Genomic DNA, 13,260 nt, shown 5'->3' with positions numbered 1-13,260 from the left:
GGGCCAGGAGGCTCAGCACAGCTCCCCTCGGGCTAGCAGTCTCCTCACTGGGTGCCCCGCATTCTCCACAGACCGCAGACCACAGCCTCACTGTCTGCTCTCCTGTCTTGACGAGGACCTGAGGACACCCCCTTCCACAGTCCATTCCATTCAGGCGAACATTGTGGAAGGCAGGCCCCTCTGCAGGCTAGGGCTCACCGAGTCCTGGGGAGCCCGAGATGAGCGAGCCCCGGCCTTCGCCGAGCTCCCCGCCGCCCCTTCCCCCATCTCTCAGGCGCCATCTGCACCACAGACCACGTGGTCTCCGCAAATCCGACAGCTCCCAGGACTCCCCGGGCTCCAGCCCCGGGTCTGCGAGCTGCGGGTCCTCCTGCTGCCCTCCGGCTGCCCGTGGTCTGAGCCTCCCCCTGCTCCGGCTCTCTCCCACTGCTCCCCTGCTGCACCGGCGGCTGGTCCCCGGCGGCCCCGGGGATCCTGAGGTGTGGCCCCCATCCCCTCCGGGCCACCGAAATCCACCCACGCTCAGACCAAGCCCAGCCTCCAGGGCTGCATGGCCGCACGGCAGGTTTCCTTCGGCCCACCACGGTAAGGGCTAGTTCCTCGTGTCCGTCCGCCTCTGGCCTGAGAGCCGGGAGCCCACGTGCTCCCAGCGTGTGCACGCGAGGCTGCGGGTCCCACCGGCCCGGCCGCGGGCGCGCGGGCTGAGGAGAGGGGGACCGTCCGCGGCCCGGGGCGCGCGCCTTCCCGCCCCGGGACTGTTTTGGCCTCCGTGTGAGAAGCAGCAGGGAGTCGGGCCTGGGACTTGCACGTAGCCCCGGAGAAGCCCCTGGGAGCCGCTGGCCGCGGGGCTCGGCCTCTGCTTCCTCTGGCGGCCAGCTCGCTCACTGCAGGGCCGGCGAAGGCGGGAAAACGCAGCGGGGCAGCGAGCGGAGCGCCAGGTGGGAAGTCTGTGCACCGCCGCCAGGGCGGGCGGACCGGCTCAGGGACCCGGAAGTCCGCGGGCCCGCCGCGCAGAGCGGGCAGCGGCGACAGCCCGCGCCGTCCCGAGTCGGGGCCCTCGGAACGGTTAGGCCAGCGCATTGCAACTTTTCTTAAAAGAAGCATAACCCGCCCCCCAGTCCCTCAGAGGCCCACCCGTAGACGCACACAAGCAGGGCTACCGTGGAGGGCTGTGAGGAGGGTCAGTGCCAGCGGGGCCCGGACAGTGAGGGGCAGCGGGCTTTGCTTAAAGGGAGCGTAGATGGGGCCGGGCCGGAGCCGGGCAGGACTCGGAATGCAAGTGTTCCACAGCGCCCGCCCGCGGCCGAGCTGGGTAAGAACCACACAAGAAGGGGGAGGTAGGGCCCGCCCCACGCTCCCTGGGGAGGGCACCTGCTGGGGAGTGGTGGTGGGAGGCCCCATGACAGGGAGGGAGGGCAGAGGAAGCACAGGGACCAGGTGAACAGCGAGGAGGGTCCTGGCTGTGCCATGTAGTACCCCTTCTACTCGGGGGCTTCCTCCTCCCTCTCCACACTGAGCTCGGACAAAAGCCCCTCCCCCTTGATGGCCTCCCTGGTCTCTTGGTCAGCATTGCCTGCCCTGTGTCCTCCCCAGCTCTCTGCTCTCACCTCTGTCTAATCGGTCCCATTCTCTGACCCCCCCCCCCTTCTACGTGGAGCTGCTGGTTTACCGGCCCTCCCCGTGGACCACAAGTTCACTGGCGGACAGCTCATTGGCCAGGCGGGATCTTGCTGGGGCATAATTCCTGTTGAGTGGATGATGTCAGTGAATCAGTAAGGGAAGAAGTTTTTGTGCCTGTGTTTATATGGTTTATACATTTTTGTCAACAGCCTTACAGGTGCATTCCCAGGGGGCTCTAGTGCTGGATGGGGTGGGAGTTAGGCAGGGTAGCCGTACCCTGAGCAACGCCATCAAGTGCCCAAGGCTATGAACACAAACGTCTTACAGGTGATAAGAATTGGGTTACTCTCCTATTGCCCACCGGAGGGCGCTCCAGCCTCCAAATAAAGATCTGGAGCCTGAAGTTTGAGGTCCGGCTGTGAGGATCCAAACACTGTTCGCCCACCAAATGCTGGGGCTCACCACCACCACCACCACCAACAACAACTATAGCTGGCCAGGTCTCTGGGCTGGGGCACCGGCCGCTTGCTGGTTCATCTCCTAGGGAAGCGAAGGTAAGTAAACCACCAGCCAAACTACCTGAGGTCAATGAATGAGAAAGAAACTAGAACAGAAGAGTGCAGTTCAGTGTGAAGGCGGGGCCAGGCCAGTGGTGAAGGTGAATAGAGGGAGCAGAGCAGGAGAGGATCCAGTTCACCGCCCTTTCCACTCCTGCCAGAAAGGGACCACCAGACAGAGGGGATGGACAGTGCTTCTCAATTGGGGTCCTTAGACCAGCAGTGGCAGCATGATGACATCACCTGGGACTGTGTTAGAAATACAAAGTATTGAGCCCTTCCCCAGACCTACAGAATCAGAATCTCTGCGAGTGGGGCCCTGCACTCTGTTCTAATAAGCTCTCTAGGGGGTTCCGATGAGTGCTCAAATTTAAGAACCACTGGATGAGACAGCCACAGAAAAGAAAGTCTTCCCTGGGTCTTCATTTTTAGAGACATTGGTGAAAGATGAATGATCATAGAGCTAGGCCTGTTCAAGTCAGAACAGGAGAAGAAAAAGAAAAGTCGCTCCTCCTCCCTCTCACAATCACCTATATTGGGTCAGCCCAAAGCCAGGCTTCCTTTGGTCCGCAGGCTGACACTCTAACCAGTTTTTTGGAGGATATTTTTCCATTGATTTTCAGATAGAGTGGGAGGAAGGGAGGGAGGGAGGTGGGGAGAGAGAGAGAGAGAGAGAGAAACACATTGATGTGAGAGAGACAAATCGACTGATTGCCTCCCACATGATCCCAACCAGGGCCGGGGATTGAACCAAAACCGAGACATGCCCTTGACTGGACTCAAACCCATGACTCTGGTCTGCAGGTCAACGCTCTAACCACTGAGCAAAACTGGTCAAGGCCAAGGCCAGCCTTCCTAAGCAAAGAGGCTTCACTTGGAGATGAAAATTTGGAATGGCTCTTGTGTACAGACCAACCCCTGTCCATCTTTTTATTCATTTATTCTTTATTGATTTTAGAGAGAGGGAGAGGGAAAGAGATAGAAACATCGATGAGAGAGAACATCAACTGGCTGCCTCCCGCATGCCCCTACACTGGGAATTTGGCCCACAACCTGGGCATGTGCCCAGACCAGGAATTGAACTGGAAACCTCTTGGTGTATGGGTAGACACTCAACCACCGAGCCACACCAGTTGGGCCCAACTGTCCATCTTTGAGCAAACACTAGCTCTTATGGAGCAGCCGAAACACAATCCAAAGACTTGTCTCTCTAAAAACTCACTCCATCTATCCTCCTGCCATGAATTTACTTGGCAGATCCTATCTTGCCCCTTGCCCAAGGACACAGGGTTAATTGGAAATGGCAGCCCAGTGGTGGCTGTGCGGTTGGCTGTGGTTGTGGCCACACCCAGTAGATGAGCCATTCATGGCCCAGACACCTGACCCAGGGCTTGCTTGCAATTAGGCTCAAGTTTAAAAACTGCAGCACTGTGGGAGTGGGGACAGTCCTGGGTGTGGAAGGGAAGGTCAACAGCTGGGGGACAGGGGTTCCCAACACTAGCTAGCTCTCAGCTCTGCTAACTTCCCGTCTCCAGGGTGTGACCTTCTGCTTTCAGAGGTGAGTTTCATGCATGGGCATTGGCTGAGTGCTTATCTTGTTGGCAGGGTTGACTCCCAGCTCTAGCACTTGTGTTGAAGCTTGGGAAAGAGGGAGTTGCCTGGTAAGGGGAGAGGTCTCTGTATTCCCAGCTCTGGGGATAGTGCAGAGGGGAAATCAGGGCTATTGACTCCTCTTTCTGCTCTTTCTACAAAGCCTTGTCTTATTCTTAGGGTGAAATCCTGGTTAAATGGCCTCACTGACTTCAGGCTTTACCCAACCCCCAAGAGGGGGCCTGGGCAGCTGCGCAACCCCACCCCCCGCCCCCCATCATCACAGTGGGCTGAGAACACGTGTGCTCTGTACTTTTACCCTCACTAGGGCCCAGCCAGTCCTGGTGGCCCAATTAAAGGAGCCTGACATGCGTCAGGGCGAATTTGTTAAATTATTTAAACAAGTAACTAAGAATCATCAGGGCCTCAAATTATCATTTGGGGGAAGATAAGAAAGAAAGGACTTGGTTGAGAAAAAGGCTCAGTTTTTTATTTAGGTTCAAATAGCCACAAATATGTAGAAACTATTCCAAGTTATTTAGCAGCAAATCTCCCTCCCATTCTTCTTTCCTGTTTGCCAATTTCCATCCTCAAAGTAACCACTCTTCCTAATATGTGCATACAAACATATGCAAAGAAAGTTCTGATTTCCATTCTTTTACACAAAAGCTGCATATTGTCTGACTCTCCCCTCATTAATGCACCATGGGATTTTCCATATCTATTTATTAGTGTCTGTGTTATTTACTTTTTTAATCCTCACCCAAGGATATTTTTCCATTTATCTTCTGATAGAGAGGGAGGGAGGGAGGGAGAGAGAGAGAGAAAAACATCGACATGAGAGGACACATTGACTGGTTGACTCCTGCACGACCTTGATCAGGGCCAGGGACGAACTGCAACTGAGGTTCATGCCCTTAACTGGAATCGAACTCTCGACTCTTTGGTCCGCAGGCTGATGCCCTAACTGCTGAGCCACACTGGCCAGGGCTATCCTTATCATTTTTAACAGTTGCATAGTATTCCAATTTATGCATATACTGTAACTTGTTTAATCAGTTTTCTCCTTTGGGTTTGTCCAGTCATCTGCTATCATAACCAGTGCTTTAGCTTGTACCTGTATTTTCTTGCATACATTCAAGTGCACTTTTAGGACAAATTATTTAAAATGGAAGTGCTAGGTCCAAGGGAAACTGCATTTGTAATTATGGTGGATGTTGCCTTCCTTCCTCTGATGGGGAGGTAGGAAAAGAGACTGTTTGGAGCCCAGACAGGATAGTGTTTGAACCTCTTCTCTGTACTTTCTAGCTATATGCTCACCTGCTCTGAGCTTCAGTTTTAAAAATCTATGAAATGTGGCCCACACATTGTGAAGATAAAATGGCTCAGCTGTGTAAAGCATTTGGTTGAGGGCCAGACACATACCAAGAGCTCAAAGGTGTCAAGAGTCGAGGAGGCTGCAATACAGCTGCCCTCTGCATATTCCTAAGGGCAGACAGCCTGGGTTCTCGGGGGGGTGTCTGCTGGAGCATTCAAGAGAAGTGATGTCTGAGAGCCAACGATTGAGTCAGGTCAATGAGGCATTGGTTCCCATGGAAAGATACCCTCCCCAACCCCACCATCATTCTGTCCCTGAAGCTTCTAATGTCCCTGTTAATGGCACGCTGGGCCTCCCCAGGGCCTTCTGAGGCTAGACTGAATGAAAGCACTTGGTCTGCCTTAAATCCTCTGAGCGGTGGTCCCTGTCACAGTCCACAAATAAACACAATCTCTGCCACTTACATTGCTTGTTTGTCACTAGCTTTATATAATTCTAAGTATTCTGTATGCATGATTCCATTCAGTTCTTAGAGTTCTCCCATAAGGTAGGAAAGATTATTACCACCAGCCACCCTCTTCATGGCTCTGCAACCTTGCCCCATGCAAATGGAACATCATGTTCGCATGACTTCTTCCGAGTTCTTCCACGCTGTCCCCTCCAGGGGGCGAGAGGCCCTGTGATGTGAGTGGCGTTTCCTGTTGCCTTACGTTTTATTTACACTGGGAATGAGCCTTCCTTTGACAAAGTTACCACCAGATTAAAGGTTGAATTTGATTTGGGGGGACAGAAATGCAGTTTGTGTGTCTAGAAGGAAAACATAATGCCTAGTAACATCTTGAAATGTGTGTGCGAGACTTGTCACTACTGCTGCCAGTGTTTTGTATAAAAAGTTAGTCAGCAGCCAGTCTTTTGAATCCTCACCATGAGAAGTTTATCTGACCCTTCAGATAGACCCCAAACATCGGATCTGTTCTCTCTCTTATTACAGGGGGTCAGGACAAATTGGGAACCCAGCATCTGTTTGATGGGCCCATTGCTCAAGCCCTAGAGCCAGGGGACTCAGGCACTTCATTGATCTAAGAACATGAGTGGGAAGAAGGAAGAAACCTCATTCAGTATTCTCAGAATTTACGATGAACCAGAGGAGAGGAGGTATGAGCCAGAAAGCTCTGGCATTTCCTCCCAGGCTGGGCATCATGCACAGTCCCAACTGGATGGGGTGTATGGTACACCCCAGTGGCCCCCAGGTTCCTCAGCACAGCATGGCCCTGTTTATCAGGAGATGAGGTCTCTGAGCCCGCAGCAGTGGGCCCTCCAGGCCCTAGACAGGTCTGAGCTCCAGGCCAGCTGGTTCTCTGATGGGGAGCCAAGAGAGGAAGCAGAGTTTGGCTCTAGGTAGGTCTCCCTTGCACAGGATGGTGGGGGGCAGGAACTGACCTGGTGGGTGGGGGCCCTAGCATGGAGCACTCCATTTCATGCTCTCTCCCCTCCCTCTCTTCTCTCTATTTGTCATAGCAGCCTACCAGGATTCGAGTTTGGTAAGTCCCACTGGGACAGTGTGGGCAGGGAGGGTGGTAGGTCAAGTCCCTCAGATGGGAACTAGGAACAAAACCTGGTGTCAGAAGAGTAGGCTGCCAGATGCCCTCTCTGTGAGCAGGTGGCATTATGTTTCTCTGCAGGCCAGCCTTGTCCTTCGCCTCCTCCCAGTGAAGAAGTCTGGTCATTCCTCAGAGCAATTGTAAGTGTCTTTGAAACAAAACAAAACAAAACAAAACAAAACAAAACAAAACAAAAACATGGGCTCTTGTTCTTCTCTGTTACCCACCCCTAAACAAGGAGCTAGTAGGAAGAAAGTGAAGGGTGTGTACTGTGTCCACACTCATTCTCTCTCCCATCGGTGATGGCCATCCTGTGGCTCCCTGCTTCTTGTGAACTAGGCTGCACCCCCCTAGTTCACAGGGCCTCCGATCAGCGTCCCTACTTCTAGAGCTGCGTCCTAAGGGACTCTGAGCCAGGCTCTGCTTTTGCTGTTGGTGCTCGGAATTGCCTCAAAAACGTGGCCCTGTTTATCAAGGAGGGAGACCTGAGCATGACCTGGGCTAGTGCAGAAGTCAGTGGTCTGGGGTCCCCAGATGAGGACACACTTCTGCCTGGGGGTGAGAGAGGATCTGTTGGATAAATGGTTAGGAATGTAGTCAGAGGACAGGGGCAGGTGGTCCCCCATAGATGATGGTAGCCCAGGGCAGTGACCCATTCAAGGCCACCCACCTCCTCCACTCCCCAGCCTCCCGTTGCAGATGAAGTGGTGGTCAGGCAGAGGACCCCACGTGCATCCTGGAAGGTTGGCAAACTGTGCCATGGCAAGAAAGTCTGTGCCATTGCCATCAGCAGCTTGACTCACCATGTGTACACGTGTGGTCATGGCTACATCAGGGTGTGGGATGAGAGTGCTCTGCACACCTGGAACAAAGCCCCTCAGGCACAGCTGAACTTTCAGGTGAGAGGTATTCTAGAAGAGCTTGGGGGAACCCAGACATGATTCTGAGGAGGTGATATGAGAATGTGAACTGTTCCTACAGGGCCATCATAACTGTGTTCTCACCTGCAAGCTGTTCCCCGATGAGCAGAGCCTGATCACTGGGGGTGTGTCCCGGACCTTGACTCTTTGGGACCTGGCACCCACACCCCGCATCAGGGCACACCTGGCCTCCACAGGCCCAATATGCTACTCTCTGGCCATCTCCTCCAATGCCCAGATCTGCTTGGCTTGTTTCAAAGGCTTTGTTGAGATTTGGGATTTGCAGAACCAAATCTTGATCAGGTATGACCTGGGGGAGGGCCTGCTGGTAAGGCCTTTGGGAAAGCATGTGTCCTTTCTGGACCTCACTTTCCCCTCTGTGTAGTAGGACTAGGTGAGTCAGTATGGAGAACATATCTGGGGTCCTTCTAGGGCCTTTCTGGGCCCAAAACTTCTGGGGGTCCAACCAATACACAAACCTCTTGAGTTGTTTCCCACCAGGAAGCACAAAGTCCCTGAATATGGGTCCCGATGTGTGGATATCACGGGCAATAAGTTCTGGACTGGAGGTGAAGACACCAGCCTGTATTCCTGGGACCTGAGGAGCTTCCAGAAGCTGCAGCAATACAGCCTGCACCATGAGGTGCCTGGTCGGTCCCCGGTGGGCTGAGTGTGGTCCCCCGTCACTGGGAACTGTGGGTGCCTGCAGGCATAGGCCTGAATTTGGAGGTGGGCACAAAGGATGGAGTTGGCAGCCTTGAGTGCTGACTTCAAACCTTCTTCCCAACAGATCCTCAGCATTTCCCACGACCCCAGTGAGGAGTGGATGCTAGTGGGCCTGAGAACAAGCGATATCATAATCCTGCACGCGCACCGGAAGGAGGCCTTCAAGGCTGTTGTACATAAATATGTCCACCACCACAACCTCAAGTTTTCCTCCTGTGGTGAGTGAGAAGCCAGCTGACACCTCGGGGTGACCTGTCACACTACAGGGTGTCTACTTGTAGTGTCTGGGCCCAGCCTTATTTCAGACTCTTAATTCCTCCCTCTCTAGCCCCAACACTGGCCAAACAGAGATCCGAGTGTCCACCTTCCCACTGTTCTCGCCTCTGCATCACCCCACCCCTGCCCTGCCCCACTGGTGTTTCTCTCTCTGATGGCCTTTCCTGTCTTCTCTCTTTACTCATCCCCTCTCCCTTTCTGGCTCTCTCTGAAATGGTAGCTTCCTCCACAGAATGACAGCCTGAAGACACAGGCAGGCAGAAGAGGCACCAAGCCCCAGCTGACTGTCCTTTGTTCAGTGATGCTCACCATGCTCCTGTGTATGGCTGGAGGGTGGGGGCAGATGACAGAATGGTTCATGTTGTGTTTCTGATTTTTATATTTAGGGAAACTAAGGCAGAGAAACCTTTTCCCCAGTCCAGCTGGTAACAGAGCTAGGACTAGATGTAGTATCTGGCCTCTCCATCTGTTTTTCCTTCACAGGGAGCTATTTTGTGACCACACTGGATGAGTCAATCCACTGCTTATCTGCACCTTCTCTACAAAGGTTGTTTCAGGTACCAGAAGGAGGGGTGTGAAAACCCAGGAACTCTGAGCTGTAGCCCCAGATCCCAGTGGGTCAGGTCCCAGAACTAGTGCTGGAAAGTACCTCTGAGATAGCATCCAGGGCATCTAATGACAGGGGCAATGAGGACTTCAGGTCCTGTAAACTCAGGGGCTCCACTTTGAGCCCTGAGACTCAGCCCTTTCTCCAAACTGAGTCTTGAAAGAGCCCTAAATGAAGCCTCCATCTCTTGCCCAAGCCTGGACCCTACATGTAGTCCCTTTTTTTGGCCTCTCTTTTCTTCCAGGAAGAGGAGTCTACAGAAATCTTGTGTTGCGATGTGTCCTCCGACAACCAGTATCTAGTCACTGGCTCCAAGAACTGTGCCACAGTTTACCAGCTCTTGTTTTGAAGTTTGCGTGCTGTGGTCCTGCTGGTGAAGACCCAGAGAAAGCCAGCGTGCTGAGAGGGTGACCTTGGGTGCTGGACAACATCCAACGCCTCCTGTATCTCCACCTTCTTGATGGCAGGTCATCTGTCTGTCCCCCGCCACCCCCCAAAACACACCCCTAGCCTGCACTCCCAGGTTTTTTATTGTACAGTTTAGGGATTTCTCACTCTGTTATTTTTTACGCCACTGACTGCTGGGTTTTGGTGGGGAAACATACCTTTATAATTAGTAAAACAGAAAAGCAAAAACCAAAATGACCTGAATATGTGGTCATTATTTTCCAATAACAAACTCATTGTGGTGAACTGCTTATACCCCCAGTCAGCACATTCCAGGGTGGGGAAGGAATTTTAGACCAGGCTTAGTTTTGCTTGTAACTTATTTTTTGGTGGGGAGTGGTCAGGGAATTCTTGGAATTTAAGAAGGCTCAAGAAGAAATATATGTACATGTACAAACTTTCAGACTGTATACTACAGTTGGTAGACCAACAGTGCTCAACTCTTTTTTTTTTTAAATCATCCCTGGATATGTGTTTTTATTGATTTTTAGAGAGAGAGGAAGGGGGAGGGAGGGAGGAAGGGAGAGAGAAAGGAAACATTGATGTGAGAGAGAAACATTGGTTGCCTCTTGTACATGTCCTGATTGGGGATTTAACCCAAAACCTAGGTATGGGCCCTGACCTGAAATCGACCCCACCTTTTGGTGTGTGGGAGGATGCTCCGGGAGGATGCTCCAGCCGACCGAGCCACCTATCCAGGGCTCAGGTTCCATCAGCTCGTCTAACCATATCTGAGGAAGGGCTCTCTTTCCTTTTAGCTTTCTGCTTTACAATACTTCATTTTATCTGAGTTTTTGGAAGTCCTGATCCCAATTCTGGCATTTGGTGCCATTCAAAAGCTACTTACCTGTTTCCGGGCAGCTTCCTCATGTTTGAGGATGTGATAATGTAATCTTTTTCTGGCCTTCTCCATAATGAAAAAAACCCCCAGCTCCCCAAATCAAGCCAGGTAGGCCTCTGCAAAGCCAGGGACCAAGTGTGCCATTCTGTGCATTGAGAGTTGTCGGGTACCTAGTACTTGCTGACAGATCGTGAGTGAAGAATGCATCTCACTTCTGGGCCAAGGCTAAAGGAGTTAGGGGTGTCCCCTCCAGGCTCTCTGTCCTCTTTTACTACCTCAAGGCAAATGATATGGAAGCCCTAGAGGACTGTAGAACCATGAGTTGGAATCATCTCGTGTCCATAAATCAAATGTGGAGGAAACTTTAGACTGTTACATGGAAGAGAAATTAACTTATATTTGAGCTGTTATAAAATTTGGAGTCTATTTGTTACTATATCCCTGGAAACAGCAAAGTTAAAGGGCCAGGTTATAAATATTTTAAGCTTTGTCATATAGTCTTTGTCCCAATTACTCAACTCTGCTGCTGTGTCATGAAGGCAGCATAGACAATACATAAATAAATGTGTGGGACTGCGTTACAATAAACCTTTATGTATAAAAACAAGCAGTGGCCAGATTGTTCTGCTAACTACAGTTTGCCTACCCTGCTGTAGTCAGTGTGCCTCTAAATAATATAATTAGCATCCCTGCAAAAATATGATACAGAGGGTAGAAGCCAATATTAGATCTATCCTACTGGACTATAGGAACAAACAGATTCCAAAACTTATAAGGTCCATTGACGGTAGGTTTAAGTCCAAATATGTAAGTAATTATAGTGAATGTAAATAGAGAAATATTTCTATTAATCTGTTGATATTATATGACTGGATTTAAAAATTCTCAGATGTACATGTTTAAAAGATTAAAACAAGGATACCAAAAGTATGAAAAGAAAGAAGATACTTCATGTATACACTAAATCCAAGCAAGCTGATATATTAATTTTATATTACATATACTTTTTAAATACAGAGTAATATCTGAGATAAAGGTGAACACTTTATACATGTTCAACAGGAAGATACAAAAATTATGTTTTATGCATTTATTAATGTAGTATCAACATTTATAAAGAAAAATTGACAAAAACAGACAACTCTCAGTGACAAATAGTTTAGATAAAAATTAGTAAGAATATAGAATATTTAAAAAATATATAGAAGAGTTGAATAACATCATTAGAAAACTTAGAACAATTCATACAACCACTATACAGTATATATTTTTTTCCCACATACACAAAACACTTAACAAAACTTGACCATATACTGGGTCATCAATTTCAGAGGATTTCTTTCTTCTTTTTTTATCCTCACCAGAGGCCATTTTTACCTTTATCTTCAGACAGAATGGAAGGGAGAGAGGGAGGAAGAGAGAGAAACATCCATGCGTCTCTCTCACATCAGTGGTGGCCACCCACACGACCCCAAGGGAGGTGGGGGGGACAAACTGCAACTGAGGTACCTGCCCCTAGCAGGAACCAAACCGGCACTCTGTCCGCTGCCGTTGCTCTATCCCTGCCAAACTGGCCAGGGTGGATTTAACCCTCACAGAATATGTTTTAGGACCACAGTGCAATTAAGATAGAAATAAATAAAATGGAAACTAGAAATGTTCCTATTTTTGAAATTAAAATACTTAATAGAGGCTAAATCACAAAATAATTAGAAAGTATTGTAAACTGAATAACCAAAAATTGAAGGGTTCAGAGGACGTTTGAGACCTTGTCCCCCCTGCATGTGTCTTCAGTTTGGCTCACATTAGATACTACTTTTAAAAAAAAGCCCTCAAATTGAAGAAAGGATGCAGCTAAAGCTATGGTTGGGGTCATATGGGCCAGCACTCACTGCCCGCCCCACCTGGCTCTCCCGGGCTAGGTCGGGGGCCGGCGGTCCTGCCCTGCAGGATCGAACCTACGACGCAGACACATGGCCTCGCCCGCGACTTCTCGGTGCACAGGCCGCACCCGATCACGGCGCAGCGGGGCTGGGTCTCTTCCTGCGTCCCGACAGCAGGGGCTGGACTGGGGCAGGGACAGTCTCCGGAGACCGCGGCCAAGCGCCCGGGGCACGGCCCTGCTCCCCGCAAAGGAGCCGGGGAAGGGAGGCAGAATGTCTAGGAGAGTGATTTTCACAGGTGTCGCAAAAGGAGCCGAACCGCTCAGCCAGGATGCCCTTCCCCGCAGTCGCGCCAGCGCTGCCGTTTTCTTGGGGGTTTTTATTCCCGGGAGAGGGGATATCGGCCGCTCCTGCCTGCAGCTGTTATTTCACTTTTCGGGTGGGGGTTGAATCGCCTGGGTGGCCCCTCCGGGCCCGTCGCAGCAAAACGCCGTGCCCTCTCTGAGGCTCGAACTCAGGACCTTCAGATTATGAGACTGACGCGCTGCCCGCTGCGCCAAGAGGGCCGCCGCAGGCCCGGCCTGTTCCCGGGCAGAAGACGGCTTCGTCAGCGCCTTCTCCCGCCGAGCCGCGTCCGCGTGTCGGGCTCTCCCGGCCGCGCGGACACGTGGGGACATTTGGGGGCACGTGGAGGGGCGGTCTCGGCGCGGGGATGCGCCCCGCGCCCGGCCTCCCCGTGCGGACCCGGACCGGACCGGAGCCGCCGCGCGTCCCGGGCCGAGCCTCGGAAGGGTGGGCCGCAAACGCCCGGGCCCGCGGGCACACAGGCCCCGAGGGCGCGCCCACTCGGCCGGCGGAGCACGCGCCTGCTGCG

The 13,260-nt window shown here is 51.8% G+C and overlaps 1 protein-coding gene and 1 non-coding gene across 2 annotated transcripts; one reads left to right on the top strand and one right to left on the bottom strand.

Annotated features, from left to right (window-relative positions):
• The first annotated feature begins 6,172 nt into the window (after positions 1 to 6,172).
• On the top strand, positions 6,173 to 9,564 carry TLE7 (TLE family member 7). Its single transcript, XM_036273920.1, has 9 exons — positions 6,173 to 6,483; positions 6,604 to 6,626; positions 6,768 to 6,826; positions 7,373 to 7,585; positions 7,668 to 7,909; positions 8,108 to 8,249; positions 8,397 to 8,550; positions 9,092 to 9,165; positions 9,460 to 9,564. Exons 1-9 carry the CDS (start codon positions 6,173 to 6,175, stop codon positions 9,562 to 9,564), a joined length of 1,323 nt encoding a protein of 440 aa, XP_036129813.1.
• A 3,315-nt stretch (positions 9,565 to 12,879) lies between these two features.
• Positions 12,880 to 12,952, bottom strand: TRNAM-CAU. Its single transcript has one exon. It is a non-coding gene; the product is annotated as a tRNA-Met (tRNA).
• Between the last annotated feature and the right edge of the window lie 308 nt (positions 12,953 to 13,260).

The sequence above is a fragment of the Molossus molossus genome, unplaced genomic scaffold, assembly GCF_014108415.1.
Source record: "Molossus molossus isolate mMolMol1 unplaced genomic scaffold, mMolMol1.p scaffold_m16_p_21, whole genome shotgun sequence".
NCBI classification, from domain to species: domain Eukaryota; kingdom Metazoa; phylum Chordata; class Mammalia; order Chiroptera; family Molossidae; genus Molossus; species Molossus molossus.
The sequence above is the reverse complement of the archived record's forward strand: the minus strand, read 5'-3'. Positions and strand labels throughout refer to the sequence as shown.